The 18,963-nt window shown below is 48.9% G+C and overlaps 2 protein-coding genes across 3 annotated transcripts; one reads left to right on the top strand and one right to left on the bottom strand.

Moving 5' to 3' along the window:
- The first annotated feature begins 3,184 nt into the window (after positions 1 to 3,184).
- PHKG2 (phosphorylase kinase catalytic subunit gamma 2) lies at positions 3,185 to 14,226 on the top strand. Its single transcript, XM_070413588.1, has 10 exons — positions 3,185 to 3,287; positions 3,594 to 3,706; positions 8,218 to 8,393; positions 8,665 to 8,719; positions 10,261 to 10,326; positions 10,410 to 10,573; positions 13,055 to 13,145; positions 13,226 to 13,379; positions 13,451 to 13,576; positions 13,666 to 14,226. Exons 2-10 carry the CDS (start codon positions 3,612 to 3,614, stop codon positions 13,957 to 13,959), a joined length of 1,221 nt encoding a protein of 406 aa, XP_070269689.1. The 5' UTR covers positions 3,185 to 3,287; positions 3,594 to 3,611; the 3' UTR covers positions 13,960 to 14,226.
- On the bottom strand, positions 11,074 to 18,818 carry CFAP119 (cilia and flagella associated protein 119). 2 transcript variants are annotated; one of them, XM_070413587.1, is made up of 10 exons: positions 18,738 to 18,818; positions 18,318 to 18,571; positions 17,989 to 18,020; positions 17,071 to 17,136; positions 16,736 to 16,905; positions 15,988 to 16,058; positions 15,677 to 15,793; positions 15,517 to 15,586; positions 15,358 to 15,444; positions 11,074 to 14,526 (listed from the first exon to the last, which is right to left on the bottom strand). In XM_070413587.1, the coding sequence occupies exons 2-10, from the start codon at positions 18,519 to 18,521 to the stop codon at positions 14,348 to 14,350; spliced, it is 996 nt and encodes a 331-aa protein (XP_070269688.1). In that variant the 5' UTR covers positions 18,522 to 18,571; positions 18,738 to 18,818; the 3' UTR covers positions 11,074 to 14,347. The 2 variants fall into 2 exon arrangements, with proteins under 2 accessions (XP_070269688.1, XP_070269687.1); XM_070413586.1 differs by lacking the exon at positions 18,738 to 18,818 and having other exon boundaries at positions 18,318 to 18,691.
- Positions 18,819 to 18,963: the final 145 nt, after the last annotated feature.

The following is an 18,963-nucleotide window of genomic DNA, read 5'->3' on the forward strand; positions in this document are numbered from 1 at the left end:
TAGGTCCTTATGATTGGATTCAGGTTAGAAATGCTACATAATGTCAGTGTGTCTTCAGTACATTACATCAGGAGGCATATGATGTCAATTTACTCTCTTATTGATGGTAGTAATATTGACAACTTGGTCAAGGTAGTGTCTGTCAGACTTCTGAAAGGTAAAGCTAACTTTTATCCTTTGCAATTAAAAACTAATCTGTGTAAGTATCCTGTTCCCCAGCAAATTTTCACCAATCATTTTAATGCCCAGTTTGCCCAATGCAGTTATGAGGCTTACAGAATGTTGCTGTTTTTAGTTTATCATTCTACACTTATTAGTTAGTTGGCATTCTACTATGAAGACAGTCCTTTTCTCCATTATTTATTTACGATTTTTTAGTGTCAGTATGGTCTCGGATTGTTCTTTAGTTCAACTTATTATATCCATTAACTGTCATTAACCTTCTTAAAATATTTTGTTGAGGTATAGTTTACATATAGTAAAGTGCACAGATCTTGAGTGTGCAGCATGATGAATGATTTCATATAAACACATCTGTGTAATCACCACCTAAATCGGGTAGGGAATGTCTGGCCTGCCAAGGCATTAGGAGTGAGTTAATTAAATGTTTGACCAAATATAGCAGAATAATTTTTAAGTTGATAATTTTGTATGGTCCCTGAATGAAGTTATAAATATCCAAATGGCCCTTGGTAGAAAAAAGGTTCCCCACCCCTGAATAGGTGAATAGACAATTTCTAGCACCTCAGAAGCTTCCCTCATGGCCCTCTCAGTCTCATTATTTTTGTCCCTGATTTTGGCCAGTGGAAACCCCTTCAACCTGGTTCTTGTGTCCTGGTAAGTCCCCAACTTTTTTCACTTTCTGGCACAAATTATTGTAGATTCATCTTGCACTTTCTCTGCTCCAGCCATTTCTTAAATGAGCTTTGGTTCCTTTTACTGGGGACTGTTTCTTTGAAATTAGTATCTAGACACTAGCTGTGCTCATTCTACTGGGATGTTACCGCATCTAGGCCCTTTCAGAGGTTTGTGCTCGAAATACCTAATTTTATCTATTTTAAAAAATCACATCTGACTTAAATCAATCATAAGGTTCTCTCCTTTCCCCCATTCTATTTTTTTTTACTTTTTTGTGTGTTTTTTCTTTTCCCCATTCTATTTTTAAAAAATAATTTTATTGAATTTTAGAGCAGAAGGGAGAGGGAGAGAGAAGCATCAGTGGGAGAGGGGAATATTGATCAGCTGCCTCCTGTATGCTTCCCCACCTGGGATGGAGCCTGAAACCTGAGCTGATGCCCTGACCAGGAATGGGACCAGCAACCCCTCTGTGCATGGGATGATGCCACACTGACCCACACTGGTCAGGCTGTTGTTTCCCTATTATTAATTCCATATTCCCACAGTAAGACCCTTGGCTACCTAATGTTTATTCACTGCTCAACTTTAGAATAATTATCCCATTGTAGTACTAAATAACAAGCCTACTAAGTAAAGTTAAAGATTTCTTCACAATTATTTTGTCTTTATTTTTATTTTGAGAGTACATTTATTAAAGCTGAGGACAGTGCAACAAGGAAGGACTTAGGGTACAAGCAGCAGCAGGAGAGACAGGGGCCGCTGTGGCTCTAGAAACGCCATAGGAAAGAAGTAAGCCAACCCGGGGCTGCTACCTGCTCAGTGAGAGTCAGAAAAGGGGGCCTTGGAGACAGGTTCAGGGGTTAGCCCAGGAGGAGCTGCTGCTGCCCACTGCTCCCCTGGTTGCAAGTCTCATGGGGTCCCTTAGAGTTTAGGATAGGAATGTCTGTGGGGGAAGATGGGGAGGGGAGGGGAGGATGCTGATGTGCTCCTGGGAGGGACAGTGTGCCTATTTTATCTATTTAAAAATAATATATTTCCATTGATTTCAGAGAGAGGGAGAGGAAGATGGAGATGGAAACATCAATGATGAGAGAGAATCATTGGCTGCTTCTTGCACACCCCCCACTGGGGATCTAGCAGCAACCCAGGCATGTGCCCCCATGGGGAATCCAACCCTGACCTCCTGGTTCATACACCAGGCCTATTTCAAAGTACTCTGTTAAAAAGGTACTTGGACTCGTTAAATGGTTGTGATCCCAAAGTGACATTTCTAAGATGGTTGTTAGCAGGTTATATTAATTCATTCTGTGCCTCTTTCCTGGGGAATAGAACTTCCACAAGGGTAGGCACTTTTTCTTTTTCTTTTTTTTTCATTGCTGTTAGTCTAGCGCTGTGATTTTCAACCGGTGGCCACAAGAATGTTTAAAACATGCAATACCTGACTATTTAGTCAGGGGCACTGACCTCTTTTCCCATAGACTGTCAAAATATGACAACAGCCAACACTACAATAGCCAGCTGGTATAAATCAAAAGTATACCTACTTTTTGGCCAGATCGGCACAAATTATAACCTTTTTTTGGTGTGCCCAGAATTTTAGTAGTTTATGTGTGCCATGAGATGAAAAGGTTGAACAAATATTCATTGAATGAGTAAGTGAATGCCAGGGTTGAGGTATGCACAGAAGGCTTATGAAGCAAGTCCCTCCTGGCAGAATCTCATAACCTGGTAGCCTTAAAACAGAGTGTAGTGCTCCCCAAGGCTTTGGGGCGGGGGGGTGGGGGGAAGGCTGGGGAAACAGCACCCCCAGCTGGTGAGTACAGGGCTTTAGAAGTATTCAAGAGTCAGCAGTCACGGGACCAGGGAGCCTCTTCAGGCTGCACCAAGTGGCCAAGGTGGGCAGTTTTCGCGGCTGGAGTCCGCCCCTCAAAGCAGGGCTGCCAATACCCTGGTAGAGCCGAATCCCGACAAGGATGCTGGGAGGAGACTGCGAGGGCCGTGCCCGCGTCCGGGAACCCAGGCGCAGCGAGGCTTGCATCCCAGCAACCCAGGGCTTCTGCTTCCCAGTAAACCGAGCTTCCCGGTCGCTTCCAGGCCTCCAACCACCCGGTTAACAAGTCCCGCCCTCCACTGTCTCGGCAGGTGCCGGGCGCCGATTGGCTCTATTTGAAGCCTTGCGTCGCAGCCTTAGGTAACCGAGCGCCAACGCGCTCCGGCCCCCGGCCTCTCGGCTTCCTATTAGACAGCCAGTGTCCAATCGGAAGGGCTTTTGAAGCTCAGTCCTCGGCAGGCGCTGGCTATTGGCGGGCAGGGCGGGGGCGGGGCCGGAGGTCGTGGCCGCCACGCCCCGGGTCCGGAAGGGGACTAGAGGCAAACCCGGCGGCAGCGCGGCCTCGCTCGGTCCCCGGCTCCTCTCCTCGCCTCCGTGGGTGAGTCTGCGCGAGACCCCGCGCCCCTCGCCGCGCTCGCCCAAGTGCGCCTGCGCGGCAACAGCCGCCGGCCCGTGTCCCCTTCCCCCCATTCTCCGAGCCTCCCCCTCCCCCGCCCCCCTCCCTGCCGGCCTTCCCGCCCCTTCGGCCCTTTCGCTGGGCCTCCCCAGTCCCGCTCCTTCCCCAACCCCGTCCCCACTCCCCAAGATCCTGGCGCCCCAGCCGCAGGGACTGTGCCTCCGCGAGCCGCGATGTGTGTCCTCTCACAGCCTGTGGGCCTCCCTGCCCTCCGTTTCCTCCTCACAGGCCCCCACCTCCGTCAGAATGACGCTGGACGTGGGACCCGAGGATGAGCTGCCCGACTGGGCCGCGGCCAAGGAGTTTTACCAGAAGTACGACCCTAAGGACGTCATCGGCAGGTGAGGCCGCGGCGGGGGCGCGGAGTCCGGGGTGGGTCCTGGCGGGACGGTGCTGAACGGGGTAGGTCAGTGCTCCGCTTGGTGGCGAGACTCGTATTCTGGGTCAACCCCCGTTTCCCACCAACTCATGGATGTGTTCAAACGGTTGAATTACCTGCTGGGTGCCAGGCACAAAGCTAAACAGAAAGGGAAGAAGAGGTGCTCGTGCCCCGGAGGTGCTCCCAGTGAAGTAACTGAAAGAGACACAGGCACAGGCACAGTCAGAAAGTGTCGGCTATGAAAAGTGCTGGGGTCTCGGAACCACGGCTCCCGGAGGCGGTATCGGGCCCCGGAGGACGGTGCGAGCTCAGCGTGCGGAGATGAGAAGGCCGTGTACAGTGAGCTGGGTGCGCTGTGCGGGGCGCCGGGCATACAGGACCCACAAGGTTTCTGTTCTGGAAATTATAGTTGTAGAGACAGACAGACAATAAACACAAAAACAGGATGAAGATCAACGCGCTGTGGAGACGATAGTGATGGCACGAGAGTCATTAATGAGCTGAGACTTGAAGGATGGGAATGAACAGGGCACGAGTCAGGTAAGATATATTCCAGGCAGAGGGAACAATGAGTGCAAAGGCTCATGGTAGGAAAGGGCCTCCTCAAGGGATAGATGGAAGAGCATAGTGGCTAGAAGTAAACAAAGTAGGAAATTAAATTGGAGAAGTAAATGGAGGTTGGGTTATGTAAGGTCTTAGGCCATGATAAGGAATTTAAATTTGAGCATCAGCCTGGGACTGAAGGGTCCCAGGTTTAATTCCCGGCCAGGGCACATGCCTGGGTTGTGGGCTTGATACCCAGTAGGTGGCGTGCAGGAGGCAGCCGATCAATGATTCTCTGTCACCATTGATGTTTCTATCTCTCTATCCTTCTCCCTTCCTCTGAAATCAATAAAAATATATTTGTAAAAAAAAGGAATTTAAATTTTAGTGAAATTGGTCATTTCAAACAAGGTAGTAACCTGAACTGATTTACATTTCTGTGATTTGGGACTAGGAACTTACCCTTTCTACGCCTCAATTGTGTGTGTGTGTGTGTGTTTAATAGATTTTTCTTTTTTTTTTTTTAATATATTTTATTGATTTTTCACAGAGAGGAAGGGAGAGAGATAGAGAGAGTTAGAAACATCGATGAGAGAGAAACATCGATCAGCTGCCTCTTGCACATCCCCCACCGGGGATGTGCCCGCAACCCAGGTACATGCCCCTGACCGGAATCGAACCCGGGACCTCTCAGTCCGCAGGCCGACGCTCTATCCACTGAGCCAAACCGGTTTCGGCTAATAGATTTTTCTTGATTTCAGAGAGGGAGAGAGAGAGAGAGATAAACATCAATGATGAGAGAGAATCGTTGATGGGCTGTTTCCTGCACACCCCACAGGGAATTGAGCCCACAACCCAGGCATGTGCCCTAACCAGAAATTGAGCCATGATTTCCTGATTCATAGGTCAACGCTCAACCACTGAGCCATGCCAGCTCTCAGTTTCTTAATTGTAAATTGGGAATAAAAATAAATCCTACTTTGTAGGTTGCTGTGAGGATGAAAAGAATTAATATGGTACTTTTAGAACACTTTCTGGCTCTTGTGTAGAGAGTGGAGGAGGAGGGGGGCAGGAATGGAAGCATAGAGACCAGTTATGAAGCTGTTGATTCATTTAGGCTAGTGATGGTGGTGGGTTAAGACTGGAGTGGGGGCCCTAACCGGTTTGGCTCAGTGGATAGAGCGTCGGCCTGCAGACTCAAGGGTCCCAGGTTCGATTCCGGTCAAGGGCATGTACCTTGGTTGCAGGCACATCCCCAGTAGGGAGTGTGCAGGAAGCAGCTGATCGATGCTTCTCTCTCATCGATGTTTCTAACTCTCTATCCCTCTCGCTTCCTCTCTGTAAAAAGATCAATAAAATGTGTTTTAAAAAAAAAGCTTTAAAAAAAAAAACTGGAGTGGGGGTGATAAAGATGAAAAGAAATGGATAGTTTTAGGTGATGACTTGATACAGTTTCCTAAAGGATTGGATATGACCATGAGGGATAAATAGAAGATAGAAGAATAACCTCTAAGGTTTGGATTTGAGCACTTGAGTACCATTTATTGAAACAGAGAAGACAGGAGAATCAGATTATCAGGACAGGGGAGCAAGTCAAGAAATCCATTTTTTTTTGCCCTCGCTGGTTTGGCTCAGTGGATAGAGCATCAGCCTGTGGACTGAAGGGTTCCGGGTTCGATTCTGGTCAAGGGCACATGCCCAGGTTGCGGGCTCGATCTCCAGTAGGGGGCATGCAGGAAGCAGCTGATCAATGCTTCTCTCTTATCATTGATATTTCTATCTCCCTCTTCCTTCCTCTCTGAAATCAATAAAATATATATATATAAATATATATATATATTTTTAAAGAATACCATTTTGGAAATGTTGACTTTGAGATACACAACTGGAGCTGTCGAGTGGGTCTTTGATTCTGGAACTAAAGGGAGAGGGCTGGGCTAAAGCTATACATTTGGGAGGCATCAGTGTATAGATAGTAGTTGGCAAGAGAATATAGACAGAGAAGTGAAAATGGCATGGGCTTAGTCTCTGGGATGTATCATGGGTTAGAGAAGGAAGAGCCAACAAGGGAGACCAAGGAGATGTCATCTGTGAGCTACAGAGAACAACAGGAAGAATGTGCTTCTGCAAGCTTGGCATGGTCTGCTGTGATAAGTGCTGCTGAGGCCCTGCTGGTGTGGCTCAGTGGTTGAGGATTGACCTATGAACCAGGAGGTCACGGTTTCATTCCCAGTCAGGGCACATGCCTGGGTTGCGGGCTCAATCCCCAGAGTGGGGCATGTGCAGGAGGCAGCCGATCAATAATTCTCATCATTGATGTTTCTATCTCCCCCTCTCCCTCGCCCTCTCTGAATATATATATATATATATATATATATATATTTTTTTTTTTTTTTTAAGAAATCTGGAATTCTGGAGAGAAATAATGAAGGCTCAGGACAGTGTAGCAGGAATCATTTACACATAGTTGGTATTAAAGCTCCTGGGACTGGAGGGAGGTCAGCAGGGGAGAGTATTGGGAAAAGAAGAGAGAGAGCTGAGATCCAAGTCCTGAGTAGCGGGGTTTCAGGACCAGGTAAGGGGGGATTCACAGAGGCTAGGAAGAACCTCAGGGAAGAATGGTGATTCCACTGCCATGGGGCGCAGAAAGACCAGTTTTGGAAAAGGCGGATCAGAGGGTAGTGTCGTATTCATCTCCTTCCAAGGTTACTGTGGTAGCGTGATCCCTTGTCTCCTCTATTTTCCCTCTTGTTTTTCCTGCACACTCTCACTAAATTTTCCCAGAGTATCAGTTTCTTCATGTATAAAGGCCAGAAGCTTTAAAATAGTTGTACTAGGCCTCAAACTCAGATGCATTTAGTGGATGAGCACAAAATAAAACTGTGAAGTGGCTAACAGTAAGACAGTAGGAAGTGGTAAGCATTGTGGCAGCTGGAGGATTCTTGTCCCATCTAAGATGTATGGATTCAGATTTGGAAAGAATATTGGACTGACCAAAACGTAATTCACATATGGACTGTTTAGCCAGAGGGTTAATAGTTTGCATCCTTTGATCGAACCAGAGATATGGGTGACAGGCATTCCAAGCCAAGGGAGTTTTATAAGGTCAAGGAGGCCGTGAGAGCACAGCAGGAGGTTATGTGAAGGGCAGCCAGGGAACCAGCCTGTGAAATGTGGTGTGATCCTGGAAAGATTTGCACCTTAGCCTGAAGTCAGAGAGAGTTGGTGACGGAGCCCAAGCGAGGAAATCTGTCTAGGACTTTCTCTTTACAGTGCCAAGAGGGCTTTCCTGTCTCTACCTCAGTCTGTCTTTCAGCATCCCTTCAAGATAGTTTTGGCTACATTTCAGAGCTGTAGAAGCGGAAACCCAGAGACCTTAAGTTAGTAGGTTCCTTAGAGGTTAATTAGTGGCAAATTTGGGGCCTAAACCGATATCTTTAATTCTCAACTTTGGTCTTCTAGTCACTTGCCCAATATTTATTTAGAACCTCCTGTGCTTGAGCTAATGTAGGGGAACTGTGGGGTTTGGATGGGGTAATCAGGAAGTGTGAGTGAAATTTGGAGGAGTCTTAGGTAATTTCTTCTCACTTTCTCCTTGTGAGGTTTTGGGGCAAGGGGCAGGTTCTGGGGCTCAGTGTAGAAGGGACTTGTCTAGGTTCACCCATTGAGGGCATGGCAGAGGCTGGGTTCGAAACCAGGACCCGGGCCTGCCTTCCCTGTTAGCTTTGTGTTTCACCTTCCTGGGCACCTGCGTTGCTTGCTGAGGCCACTGTGAATCTATTGTAGGCCAGGACGAGCTTCTTGGGAGGTTGCCTTGTCCAGATGGGTCTTCAGAATCTGGTGCAGTATATATGAGGGTGCCGAGGCTCTACTCTGCTTGGAAATGAGAGAGTAGGAGGCCCTGACCCCTGTGTTGTCTGACTCTGGCAGAGGAGTGAGCTCTGTGGTCCGCCGTTGTGTTCATCGAGCTACTGGCCATGAGTTTGCGGTGAAAATCATGGAGGTGACGGCTGAGCGACTGAGTCCTGAGCAGTTGGAGGAGGTGCGAGAAGCCACGCGGCGAGAGACACACATCCTTCGCCAGGTCGCTGGCCACCCCCATATCAGTGAGGCTGCATCCCCTGTTCCTGTTAGATTACAGCCACATCCTGCTGGTCCTGCCCAGAGCCCATTCCCCCCAACACTGCCTCCGCCCCTCTGCTCCCTTCCTCCTGGCTCTATTCCACCTCAAAGTGTGGCCAGCCTTTGGGTCCCTACTGCCTCCTTTGATTTTCCTTCCCAGTAACAGCCCACTGTTGCCTCAGGGTGGAAAGCCCCTTTAATATGCATCCGCTCCTTTCCATCTCTGTCTCTCTGCCTTTCTGCCTCTTTCCCCAGTCACTCTCATCGATTCCTACGAGTCTTCTAGCTTCATGTTCCTGGTGTTTGACTTGTGAGTATCTCCCTGCCCCAATCTGAGAAGCCTCCTCACCTCCATGCACAGCCCCAGACTCACAGCACAGTGGGCTGAAGACCACCCTGCTCACACCTTCCTCTGTTCCAGCCAGGGCCTGCCTGGCAGTCCATGGCTCTGGCCTCTTTCCTTGGTGCCCTGATTGAGGCACGTTCTTCAAAGAGTAATAGTGGCCCTAACCGGTTTGGTTCAGTGGATAGAGCGTCAGCCTATGGACTCGAGGGTCCCAGGTTTCATTCTGGTCAAGGGCATGTACCTTGGTTGTGGGCACATCCCCAGTAGGGGGTGTGCAGGAGGCAGCTGATCGATGTTTCTCTCTCATCGATGTTTCTAACTCTCTATCCCTCTCCCTTCCTCTCTGTAAAAAATCAATAAAATATATTTTAAAAAAAAAAGAGTAATAGTGACCAAAGACAAAGGGTCTTTATGACCCAAATCCCCAAATCTCTTAATCTCCCATGGTTATAAGGTTAGCAGGGAAGAAAGGGCTGATTTGAGAGTGTCTGTCTAGAAACTGACCACTTATAAAATAGATATTTGCTCACCAGTCTCACATTGTTTAATACCCTATGCTGGTGTCTATCTCTGCTCATCAATTCTTTTTCTGGTCAATGTAAATCTGAATGTCACATGCTATACCATGTAATGCAAACCAGTTGCAAAGGTTCTTCAAAAGAGAATGGTTTGAATATTAAATATTTAAGAGAGGCCTTGGAAAATATTTTCATATAGAAATGACCCTCTGCAAAAGTGTGAGGGGAGGTTGGAAGTGTCCATTTTATTTACCCATTATGCAACTTTGCCCAACAATAATACTCCCAAAACAATACCTGAGTGTTTTTTATATTTCAATGATTGACACAAAGTTACAATTATAACCTCACTCTTTAAAGAGAAGACAAAATAAGCAAAAATCAAAGCCCTATACAACTTTTTTTCTACTATTAATTGAAATTTTGGTCAGTGCTATAAATAGAGACACTTTAAAAGGCCTTTTTGAGTACCAGATAACAAGGACCACCTGAAAATTATTGGCACAAAAAGGCACTTATTCTTGCTGAAATAGCCCCCTCAGGCACAATGAAGATATTTGAACTGCCAACCCACTGGGCCAAACTGCCCCTGGCATTCCTCTCACTCTTGGAGTGCTCTGTCTTGAGACCCTAGTTTGTCTACAGAGGAATTTCTCTCTCTTTTTAAAAAAACATGTTTTTATTTATATTAGAGGGAGAGGAAGGAAGAGGGAGAGAGAGATTGAAACATCGATGAGAAAGAAACATCGGCTGCCTCTTGCACGCCCCGCAATGGGGATCGAACCTGCAACCCAGAATGTGTCCTTTCTGGGAATTGAACTGACAACCTCTTGGTGCATGGGCCAACACTCAACCACTGAGCAACACCAGCCAGGCCAGAGAAATCTCTCTACTGGCCTGTTCTATAGTATTTTCTCTGAGCACTGGCTTATTTTCTCAGCCCTCACTGTGAGGTGCACCTCCCTCCCTCCCACTCCTATCTCCTAGGATGCGGAAGGGAGAGCTGTTTGACTATCTCACAGAGAAGGTGGCCCTCTCAGAAAAGGAAACCAGGTAATGGCTGAGCCTGCAGCCCCTGGGGTGAGCAGGGAGTGGGGTGGGGCAGGGAGAAGCAGAGGAGACTGCCCCTCCCCCAGGTCCATCATGAGGTCTCTGCTGGAAGCAGTGAACTTTCTCCATGCCAACAACATTGTGCACCGAGACCTGAAGCCCGAGAATATTCTCCTAGATGACAATATGCAGATCCGACTTTCCGATTTTGGATTCTCCTGCCACTTGGAACCTGGCGAGAAGCTTCGAGGTGAGGGGACCTGGTGCCCTAAGAGGCTTGAGAGGGAAGGAGACCCAGACATGAGTGCTTGGCTGGATCTGAGAACTGAGTCCCAGCTACCAAGCAAAGGGGAGTCAGTAAACACTTGCCAAGTACCCTCTGGGTGCAAAGTCTTGTTTGCAGCTCAGAATGGGTTTCCTGACTTGGGGAGGATGGAGACAGGAAAGTGAGCAGATAAGTGGCACACGGCAGGGGCTAGGGGTCATGTGCGGAAACCAGGAGAAAGGAGCACCTGATTTAGCTAGAGGGACCTACAGAGCAGGGGCTCCGAGCTGGGCTTTGGGAGGCTGGGCTTGTCCCAGGAGGAAGAAGGGAGAAGGGCATAGCAGGACTCAGCTGCACACTTGGGGTCTAACAGTGTGCGTCTTAGGTGCTATGAGGAACCTGGTACTCTGGGACTCAGGTTCACCCAGTGTTAATACATTTGTTGTGACAAAATAATTCTGGTGCAAATGGAAAACTAAACAAAGTTCAACTGCAAGACTCCTCAGAGCTTTTCTTTTTAATATATTTTCTTATTTCAGAGAGGAAGGGAGAGAGAGAAATATCAATGATGAGAGGGAATCATCGATTGGCTGCCTCCTGCATGTTGGACTGAGCCCGAAACCCAGGCATGTGCCCCTGACTGGAATCGAACCTGGGACCCTTCAGTTCGCAGGCCAACGCTCTATCCACTGAGCCAAAACCGGTCAGGGCCTCAGAGCTTTTAATATGCTACTTTCTCTCCCTCAATGGGCTCTGCACTGAATTTATTAATAGCTAACATTTACTGAGTGCTTAGTGTGAGCTAGGCTCCATGCTGAGTCTTTACGTGGCTTATTTCTCTAGATCCTCTCAACTTTTTTATTATTAAAATTTTTTAATGTTGAAATTATTGCAGGTGTCCTCCTTTCCCCCCCTCAACATAGCATTTGTGTGTCCATTTTATAGATGTGTTGTGACTTGCCCAAGTTCCTGTGGCTGGGATTTGAACTTGGGCAGTCTGACTCTAATGCTCTTAATCTGTGGACTTACATATCTTGCAGATGTTGTGCTTTATTTTCCTTTGTGCTTCCGAATATACTTTTCCCCATTCTGGAATCACCTTCACCATTGCCCACTCCACCCTCTCTCTCAGCTTTGGTACCAGGTTTCACCCGAATGTTCTAGGTTAGGTTAAATTCCTTTCTTTTTTTTAAAAAAAATATTTTATTGATTTCAGAGAGGAAGGCAGAGGGAGAGAGAGAGAGAAACATCAATGATAAGAGAGAATCACTGATCAGCTGCCTTCTGCATGCCCCACATTAGGGATCGAGCCTGCAGCCAGGGCATGTGCCCTGACCGGGAATCGAACTGTGACCTCACGGTTCACAGGCTGATGCTAACCACTAAACAATGCTGGCCGGGCTAGATCCCTTTCTTTTTGTTCTTTTTTTAAAAAATATATTTTTATTGATTTCAGAGAGGAAGGAAAGGGGGAGATAGAAACATCAATGATGACAGAGCATCATTGATCTGCTGCCTCCTGCACACCTCTTACTGGGGATCAAGCCTGCAATCCAGGCACGTGCCCTTGACCAGAATCAAACCTGGTACCCTTTGGTCCAAAGGCTGACGCTCTATCCACTGAGCCAAACCAGCTAGGGCCTTTACTTTTTGTTCCTTACTCCCTTCATGGCACCCATCTTACTCTATTATTTCTCATTTGCTTTTTAGTGGACATGAAGTTTAGTAAGAGCACATCTAATTTACCACTGTGTCCAATGTGGTGCTAGGTACATGGTAGGCAATAAATACTTAGCTTAGGAATGAGTTTCCTGAGAGTCATGTTCAGTTTAGGCCTATTAAGCTCTCTTGGAGTTTGGAAATTTCTAGGATGTTAGAATTGGGGCCTGAAGTGGTAGAAACTAAAAGTAAGGGTTTGGATCAAGTCATGGAGGGCTCTGTGCTATAAGAATAGACTTGATCTTGAGGCCATATTGGGAGCCAGGGAAGAGTTTTAAATAAGGGACTTACCCAGTATGTACTTGAAGAAACCCCATACTCCCCCTCCTTCCCCTTGGTTTGAGTGGTGGTTCCACCAACCAGAGTAGAGATTATAGGAAGAGTAGATTTGCGCAGAAAGGAATGCAGAAAAGTTTTGTTTTTTGTGTATGTTATGAATGTAAAAATGTGGTAACACTTTGTGTGAGGAATGAGTAGGTTTGGCCCAGAGGGGGTTGGAGGCAAGTGATAGTTGGATAGGACCTTGAAGTAAATCTAAAAATCATGTTTTTCTTGATTTCTCCAAGGCCACCAGGAGCCTTGGTGGGTATTTGAGTTGTTCACCAGGGTCAGGGTCTAGTACTGAGACTCAGCAGAGTCTGGCAGGAGCAGAATGAGGAACACTTGTCGAGGCTCCTGTAGAGGGTTGGTGTTAAGGGCCATGAGGGGGCTGGTGGCATCCCATCAACCTCAGCCCTCTCTCCCCAGAGTTGTGTGGGACCCCAGGATATCTAGCACCTGAGATCCTTAAATGCTCCATGGATGAAACCCACCCGGGCTACGGCAAGGAGGTCGACCTGTGAGTTTCTGGTACCCCGTCCTCTTCCTGTGTACATTTGCCCAGCACCTACTCCTGCCTGACTTTGGTCTTCTTCCCAGCTGGGCCTGTGGGGTCATCTTGTTCACACTCCTGGCTGGCTCACCACCATTCTGGCACCGGCGTCAGATCCTGATGTTACGCATGATCATGGAAGGCCAGTACCAGTTTAACTCACCCGAATGGGATGACCGTTCAAACACTGTTAAAGACCTGGTGAGCTGGGACCCTGAGGGTGCAAGGCGGGAGGCCCAAGAGCTATCTCTCATGTTGTGGAGTTCCCCTAGATTTCAAGGCTGCTGCAAGTGGATCCTGAAGAGCGTTTGACAGCTGAGCAAGCTCTACAGCACCCCTTCTTTGAGCGTTGTGAAGGCAGCCAACCCTGGAACCTCACCCCCCGACAGCGGTTCCGGGTAAGCCTAAGAGGATCAGGTCTTGGCCTGTTCTTCTGTCCCCTGTGGCAGCGCTACACTGGAGCTCACACTCCCCTCCCCCTTCCCAGGTGGCAGTGTGGACAGTGTTGGCTGCTGGACGAGTGGCCTTAAGCATCCACCATGCACGTCCGCTGACGAAGAGTGCGCTGTTGAGGGACCCCTATGCACTGCGGCCAGTGCGGCGCCTCATTGACAGCTGTGCCTTCCGGCTCTATGGGCACTGGGTGAAGAAGGGCGAGCAGCAGAACCGTGCAGCCCTCTTCCAGCACCGGCCGCCTGGGCCTTTTCCCATCATGGGCCCTGAAGAGGAGGGGGACTCAGCTGCTATCACCGAGGATGAGGCCATGCTGGTGCTGGGCTAGCACCTGAGCCCTGGGGAATGCCAGAAAGCAGGACTTTCCATGAGGAGGATTTTTATCATTCCAGCCCCTTTTGGCTCTGGCCGTAGGCCCCGGCCCCACTGCTTGGCTAGGCTACCACTCATCGTACTATCATAAAGTCCAGTCTATCCCCACTGGCCAGGGCTTTCAGATCAAAGCTGAGGTAGAAGGGAGCCGCTCAAGAGTGCCATGCCTGGCCTTGTCAGTGCTACCTGTGCTGTGTATGCAATAAAATCTACACACCAGGGAGCCAATGCCCTATGTCTGGTGTCTGGCTTTGGCAGGAAAGCCCAGAAGTTGCTCAGGATGGGGGTGGGGGCGCGAATGGGGCCACTCTGGCCGAGGCCTTTATTGGGGAAAACACGGGGAGTCACTTGGTCTTATTCTTGCTTTTGCCTGGAGGTAGTTGGAAGGGCCGCTCTAGTGTGGTCAGCTTGCTGTTGAGCCTTTCCTCGCTGGCCTTGAGCCGCTCATCCACCAGCTGCTGCAGCAGCTCCAGCTCCTTGGTCAGCTGGGTCTTGATGTAGGCTCGGAGGAGGGAGACCTGGCCTGCGGGGCAGGGAAGGAGAGATGCTGCTTGGGGCTGAAGGATTGCCCCTAGCTGGGCAAGCAATTTGCAAGGTGTCCCTGGGGACTACACAGGTGGAAATGTTGCTTCAATTCAGAAAATGTTAGCCAGCCCTTCTGTGAGAGAAGTGGGCCGAATGGCTACTTCCAGCCAGACTTTCTGGATTGCTACTTAATAGCTTTGTGAACTTAGGCAGGTGAGTTAACCTCTCCATGCCTTAGGTTTCCTCCTATGTAAAATGTGGACAGTGATAGCACCTAGCATCTAGGATTGAGGGAGAATTAAATGGGTTAATGTACATAAAATGTTTAAAATAGGGCTTGCCTGGCCCTGGCCTGTTTGGCTCAGTGGATAGAGCATTGGCCTGTGGACCCAAGGGTCCCCAGTTCGATTCCAGTCAAGGGCATGTACCTCGGTTGTAGGCTTCTCCCTGGCCCGAGCCCTGGTCAGGGCGCATGCAGGAAGCAACCAGTTGATGTGTTTCTCTTACACTGATGTTTCTCTCTGTCTTTCCCTCTCTCTAAAAATCAATAGAAAAAGTGTCCTCGGGTGAGGATTTAAAAAACAATAAAAAATAAAACAAAATAGGGCTTGCCTGGCACATAGTGTTATCATCTATGTGCTGGCTATTGTCATCAGTTTTTCTGGAGCTCCCAGCAGCTGTGCTTTATCTGTCACCTTGGACTCCTGCACGCTGAAGCATTTGGAGAAAGGACACCATGACTAAAAGTCTGAAGTCCTGATGTGGTCTAAACCCTTCATTTCACATTTGCCCCAAATCATAGAGAACCCAAACTCCTCCAGGTCCTCACTTGGCTCTTGCTGTGGCTCAGCCACCGCTTCTGGTTCCTCCTGTAGGGTGGCTGCCTGGTCCTCCACCTCCTCACCACCTTCTTTCTCTGCAACCAGAAGCAGGAAGAACCTTTAGCTTCAGCCCCAGCCCCAGCCCCAGCCCTGGCATTCTCCCTTACCTCTCTCATCCTCTGACCAGAGCTTGGGTGGCTGCAGCCCTAAATAAGTCAAAGACAGATCTAGCCGCACCTGGGAAGACAAAGGGCAGCTGAGAGGACGGCATCTGCACTGAGGGAAGTGGGGAGCTGAGGGGTGGTCTCGTAGCCCAGGGCCCAATACCTGGGGAGTAAAGACGTATTTGTAGAGCTTGAAGTGGCGAAAGTAGGTGTTGACCACATAATCAGCCAAGGCCAGCAGCTGTTCCTCCTTAAAAAGGTTGATACTGAAAGGGGGCCGCTGTGGGGGTGATTGGGAGTTAGAGGACTGACCACCTCCTGAAGCTCTGGCCTTTTCTCCTAGTGCCCAGCAGTCCAGGAGCAGGGAGAGCCCACTGTGGCCTTCAGAGGAAGATGAGGGTGATGAGGGTGAGAACAGGTGATTGGGCTAGACCTTGTCTGGGGAGGAGCGAAGATCCCATCAGGGGAACTGACCCTGACTCCATGGCAAAAAAGAACACTGGTGAAGTAGCGGTAACATTCCTCCACATTGCCCAGGGGGGTTGCTGGGAGGGAAAACAAGATATTCCAGTGAGTCACCTCTGTGATAACCATTCATTTTACTCACTCAACTGCTACTTACTGAGCATGAGCTTTGGAAGTGGACAGATGTAGGTTTAAGTACTGGGTTGTTTCATTAACCCAAACACTGAGTACCCACTATGACTTCTGGGCACTGAACAAGACAGATAAGGTCTTGCCCCTTTAAGAGGCTGACATGGTAGTGGAAGTGACATACAATAAACCAAGAAATACATAATTTTAGCTCTTGTTAAACATTTTGAAGAAAACCAGTTCTGGGAATAAAAGGGAGAAAGCAAGAACTATTTTACTGAGCACTGTGCATATATTTATATATATTTAATATACCGGGTGTCCCCAAAAATATACACACTGTATAATTATTAATTCTAATGTCTTTTTTCAGATTTAACCCATTGGAATTAATAATTATTCAGTGTGTATACATTTGTTGCCCCCCCTCCCCCATATAGCAGAACAGTCAGTATTCATAGATAAAGAAATGAAGGATTTCATAGGTGAAATAACTGTGTGGTAACACTGCTAGTAATGACAACAGATTCCAGGTGGTGATCTCCCTATTTCTACTTCCCATGGTTACTTGTGCCATCCAGCATCCTCTTTCCTGGGCTCAAACCTTCTGGTCACCGCCACCTCTTACCAACACAGGCCTTGTGAAGATCTTGGAGCAGGGCACAAGCCGTTGATGTCTGCTCCATCGAGAAGCCCTGCTGGCGGCAGAAGATGAGTGCATGGGAGAAGAGATCCAGGGTGATGGCATCCTGAAGGCTCTGCTCAGGCCATCCTAGCCCCAACAGGTTGGCCAGCACCCTTGAGAGGGGGCGAGGACAGAGTGAGAGACAATGGAAGCCTCCCTTCACTACCCCACACTAGTGTACAGCATGCTTTGGAGCCAGGATTTCTCATGCCTCCCAGTACACCCTCAGCCTTTCCCATGCTCCTTCCCTTCCCTGCTTCTCCACCCCGCCTCCATACTCCCTCATCTCCTCAGTGTTGGCCGTCTTCTCCAGCCTGTGCATGGAATGGATGTCCAGGTACTTCCTGCCATAGGAAAAGAGGAGAAATGGTGTTGGTGGCCATTTTACATTAGTCTCAAGGCAGGACTAGAGCACTAGACTGGGAACCAGGAGACCTCAGTTTGAAGTTCGGCCTTTCCACTAACTTGCTGGTGACCTTAGGCAAACCACTTCCCTCTCTGGGAATCATGTTTTCCATCTGTAAATAACTGATATGGTCTAAATGAACTTGTGTGTGGGTTATTCCTCAGGATATTTCTTACACTGATTTTTAGAATGGCAGAGGGAGGGGTAGGGGGAAAAGAGAAACAAACATTGATATGAGAGACATCCGTCAATTGGTTGCCTCCCACTTGTGCCCCGACTGGGCCAGGGATCGAGCCTGCAACCCAGGTACATGCCCTTGACCAGGAATGGAACATGTGACGTTTTAGTGCACGCTGATGCTCTAACCATTGGACCACTGGCCATGGCCTAAATGAATTCTTATGATTATTTTCATTATAAAGCCTACGGTTAGGAAACTTGAGTTCTTGTTTCTGCTCTGTCACTCCCTTATTGTATGACTTTGGGCAAGTACCCCTGTGGGCCTCAGTGTCCCCATTTGCACAATGCTCCATGACAGCTATGACTTTCTATTTACATCCTCTGTCTTTGGCTCCCTTCTTCCCACACTTGCTCTTTGGACTGTGGAGGCAGGAGAGCCATTTTCTAGTCATCTTGGGTAATCGCATCTCTGGACCTCAGGCTCCTCCCTCATCTGTAAAATGGGGCTCCTCCCTCACCTGCCCTGGCTGTTTGACAGGACTGTTGGGGAAGTACTAAGGGAATCGTGCAAGAGTGAAATGTAACTTTTCCCAAGGCTCTTTACACTCACCACATGCAGATCCGGGGCTGGGGCAGAGGAGGCTGCGGAGAGAAAGCAGATTGGACCAAAGTCCTTGTCCCTGGTCCATGGCAAACCTCCAGCGGACCTGAGAACTCGTTAACTTGCTTTCTCGTCTTAAGGACTGTGAACGAACAACGCGGGCGGGCTGGGCTTCAGCAGGCCCTAAGGCCTCCTAATGAGCATATTAACAGTCGGGGTCACACATTCCCTCTTCACCAAGGCAGCCCAGGAGACGCCGTAAAATTAGTAAACATGTCACGGTGGCGCCCTGTCGGGAGCCCTTTTATAACATTGCTGAGCGGATTACTCGTCCTTACCGGGAACAAGTTGGCTGCAGGATCTTCTTCCTCTTCCACCGCGGCCACGGTGCCGAACTCGGACCGCACACCTGTTCCCCTACGCGAGGCTAGTTCATCCGCTGAGCTGAGGTCCCTCTTGATTTCCCGCCGCAGTTCGGAGGGTTGTTCAAGGTCCAGCTGCATTCTCGGGCTCTGGAGTTGGCTGGACTTCCGATGGGTCATGTCGCCGCTCCTCTGTGTCACGGTCACCGCAGGCTCTACCTGCCTCTGTTCTGGGACCACCGGTTCTCCTCAGGCACTTCCTGGGTCTGACCCTCTACCACGCTTCAGCCAATCTACGCAGCCGAGAGGTCGGCTGCAGCCAATCCGCGGGGGGCGTCTCCACCCGGACCGTTGCTAAGGCGGCGCTGGGAGGAAAAGGAAGAGTAATGTACTCACCAATTAGAAGAGAATGCGCGTGCGTAATAAATTGCAAAGTGCCCCACGTTTCTCCAAAGTTGCTAATAAGAGGCTGGCGAGGTCGTTAGGCTGGGCGTGGGACGTGGTGTCAGTTACCATAGGAACCGCCTACTGGCCAATCACTGCGAGAAAGAGGAGAAGTTCGGGAAGAAACCGGAGAGGAGGGACAAAGCGCGACCAATAGAAACAGGAAATGCAGTTCCAC

This window comes from Myotis yumanensis, unplaced genomic scaffold (assembly GCF_028538775.1).
Source record: "Myotis yumanensis isolate MYYU_CA2020_CCGP unplaced genomic scaffold, mMyoYum1.0.hap1 SCAF_4, whole genome shotgun sequence".
In the NCBI taxonomy this organism is placed as follows: domain Eukaryota; kingdom Metazoa; phylum Chordata; class Mammalia; order Chiroptera; family Vespertilionidae; genus Myotis; species Myotis yumanensis.

Coding starts and splice junctions, on each gene's coding strand:
- PHKG2 (XM_070413588.1), top strand. CDS start 3,612: ATGACGCTGGACGTGGGACCCGAGGATGAGCTGCCCGACTGGGCCGCG. Junction 10,327..10,409: donor CTCTCAGAAAAGGAAACCAG/GTAATGGCTGAG, acceptor CCCCTCCCCCAG/GTCCATCATGAGGTCTCTGC. Junction 10,574..13,054: donor ACCTGGCGAGAAGCTTCGAG/GTGAGGGGACCT, acceptor CTCTCTCCCCAG/AGTTGTGTGGGACCCCAGGA.
- CFAP119 (XM_070413587.1), bottom strand. CDS start 18,521: ATGACCCATCGGAAGTCCAGCCAACTCCAGAGCCCGAGAATGCAGCTG. Junction 17,137..17,988: donor CAGCCCCGGATCTGCATGTG/GTGAGTGTAAAG, acceptor TTCCTATGGCAG/GAAGTACCTGGACATCCATT. Junction 15,445..15,516: donor CTGGTCAGAGGATGAGAGAG/GTAAGGGAGAAT, acceptor TTCTGGTTGCAG/AGAAAGAAGGTGGTGAGGAG.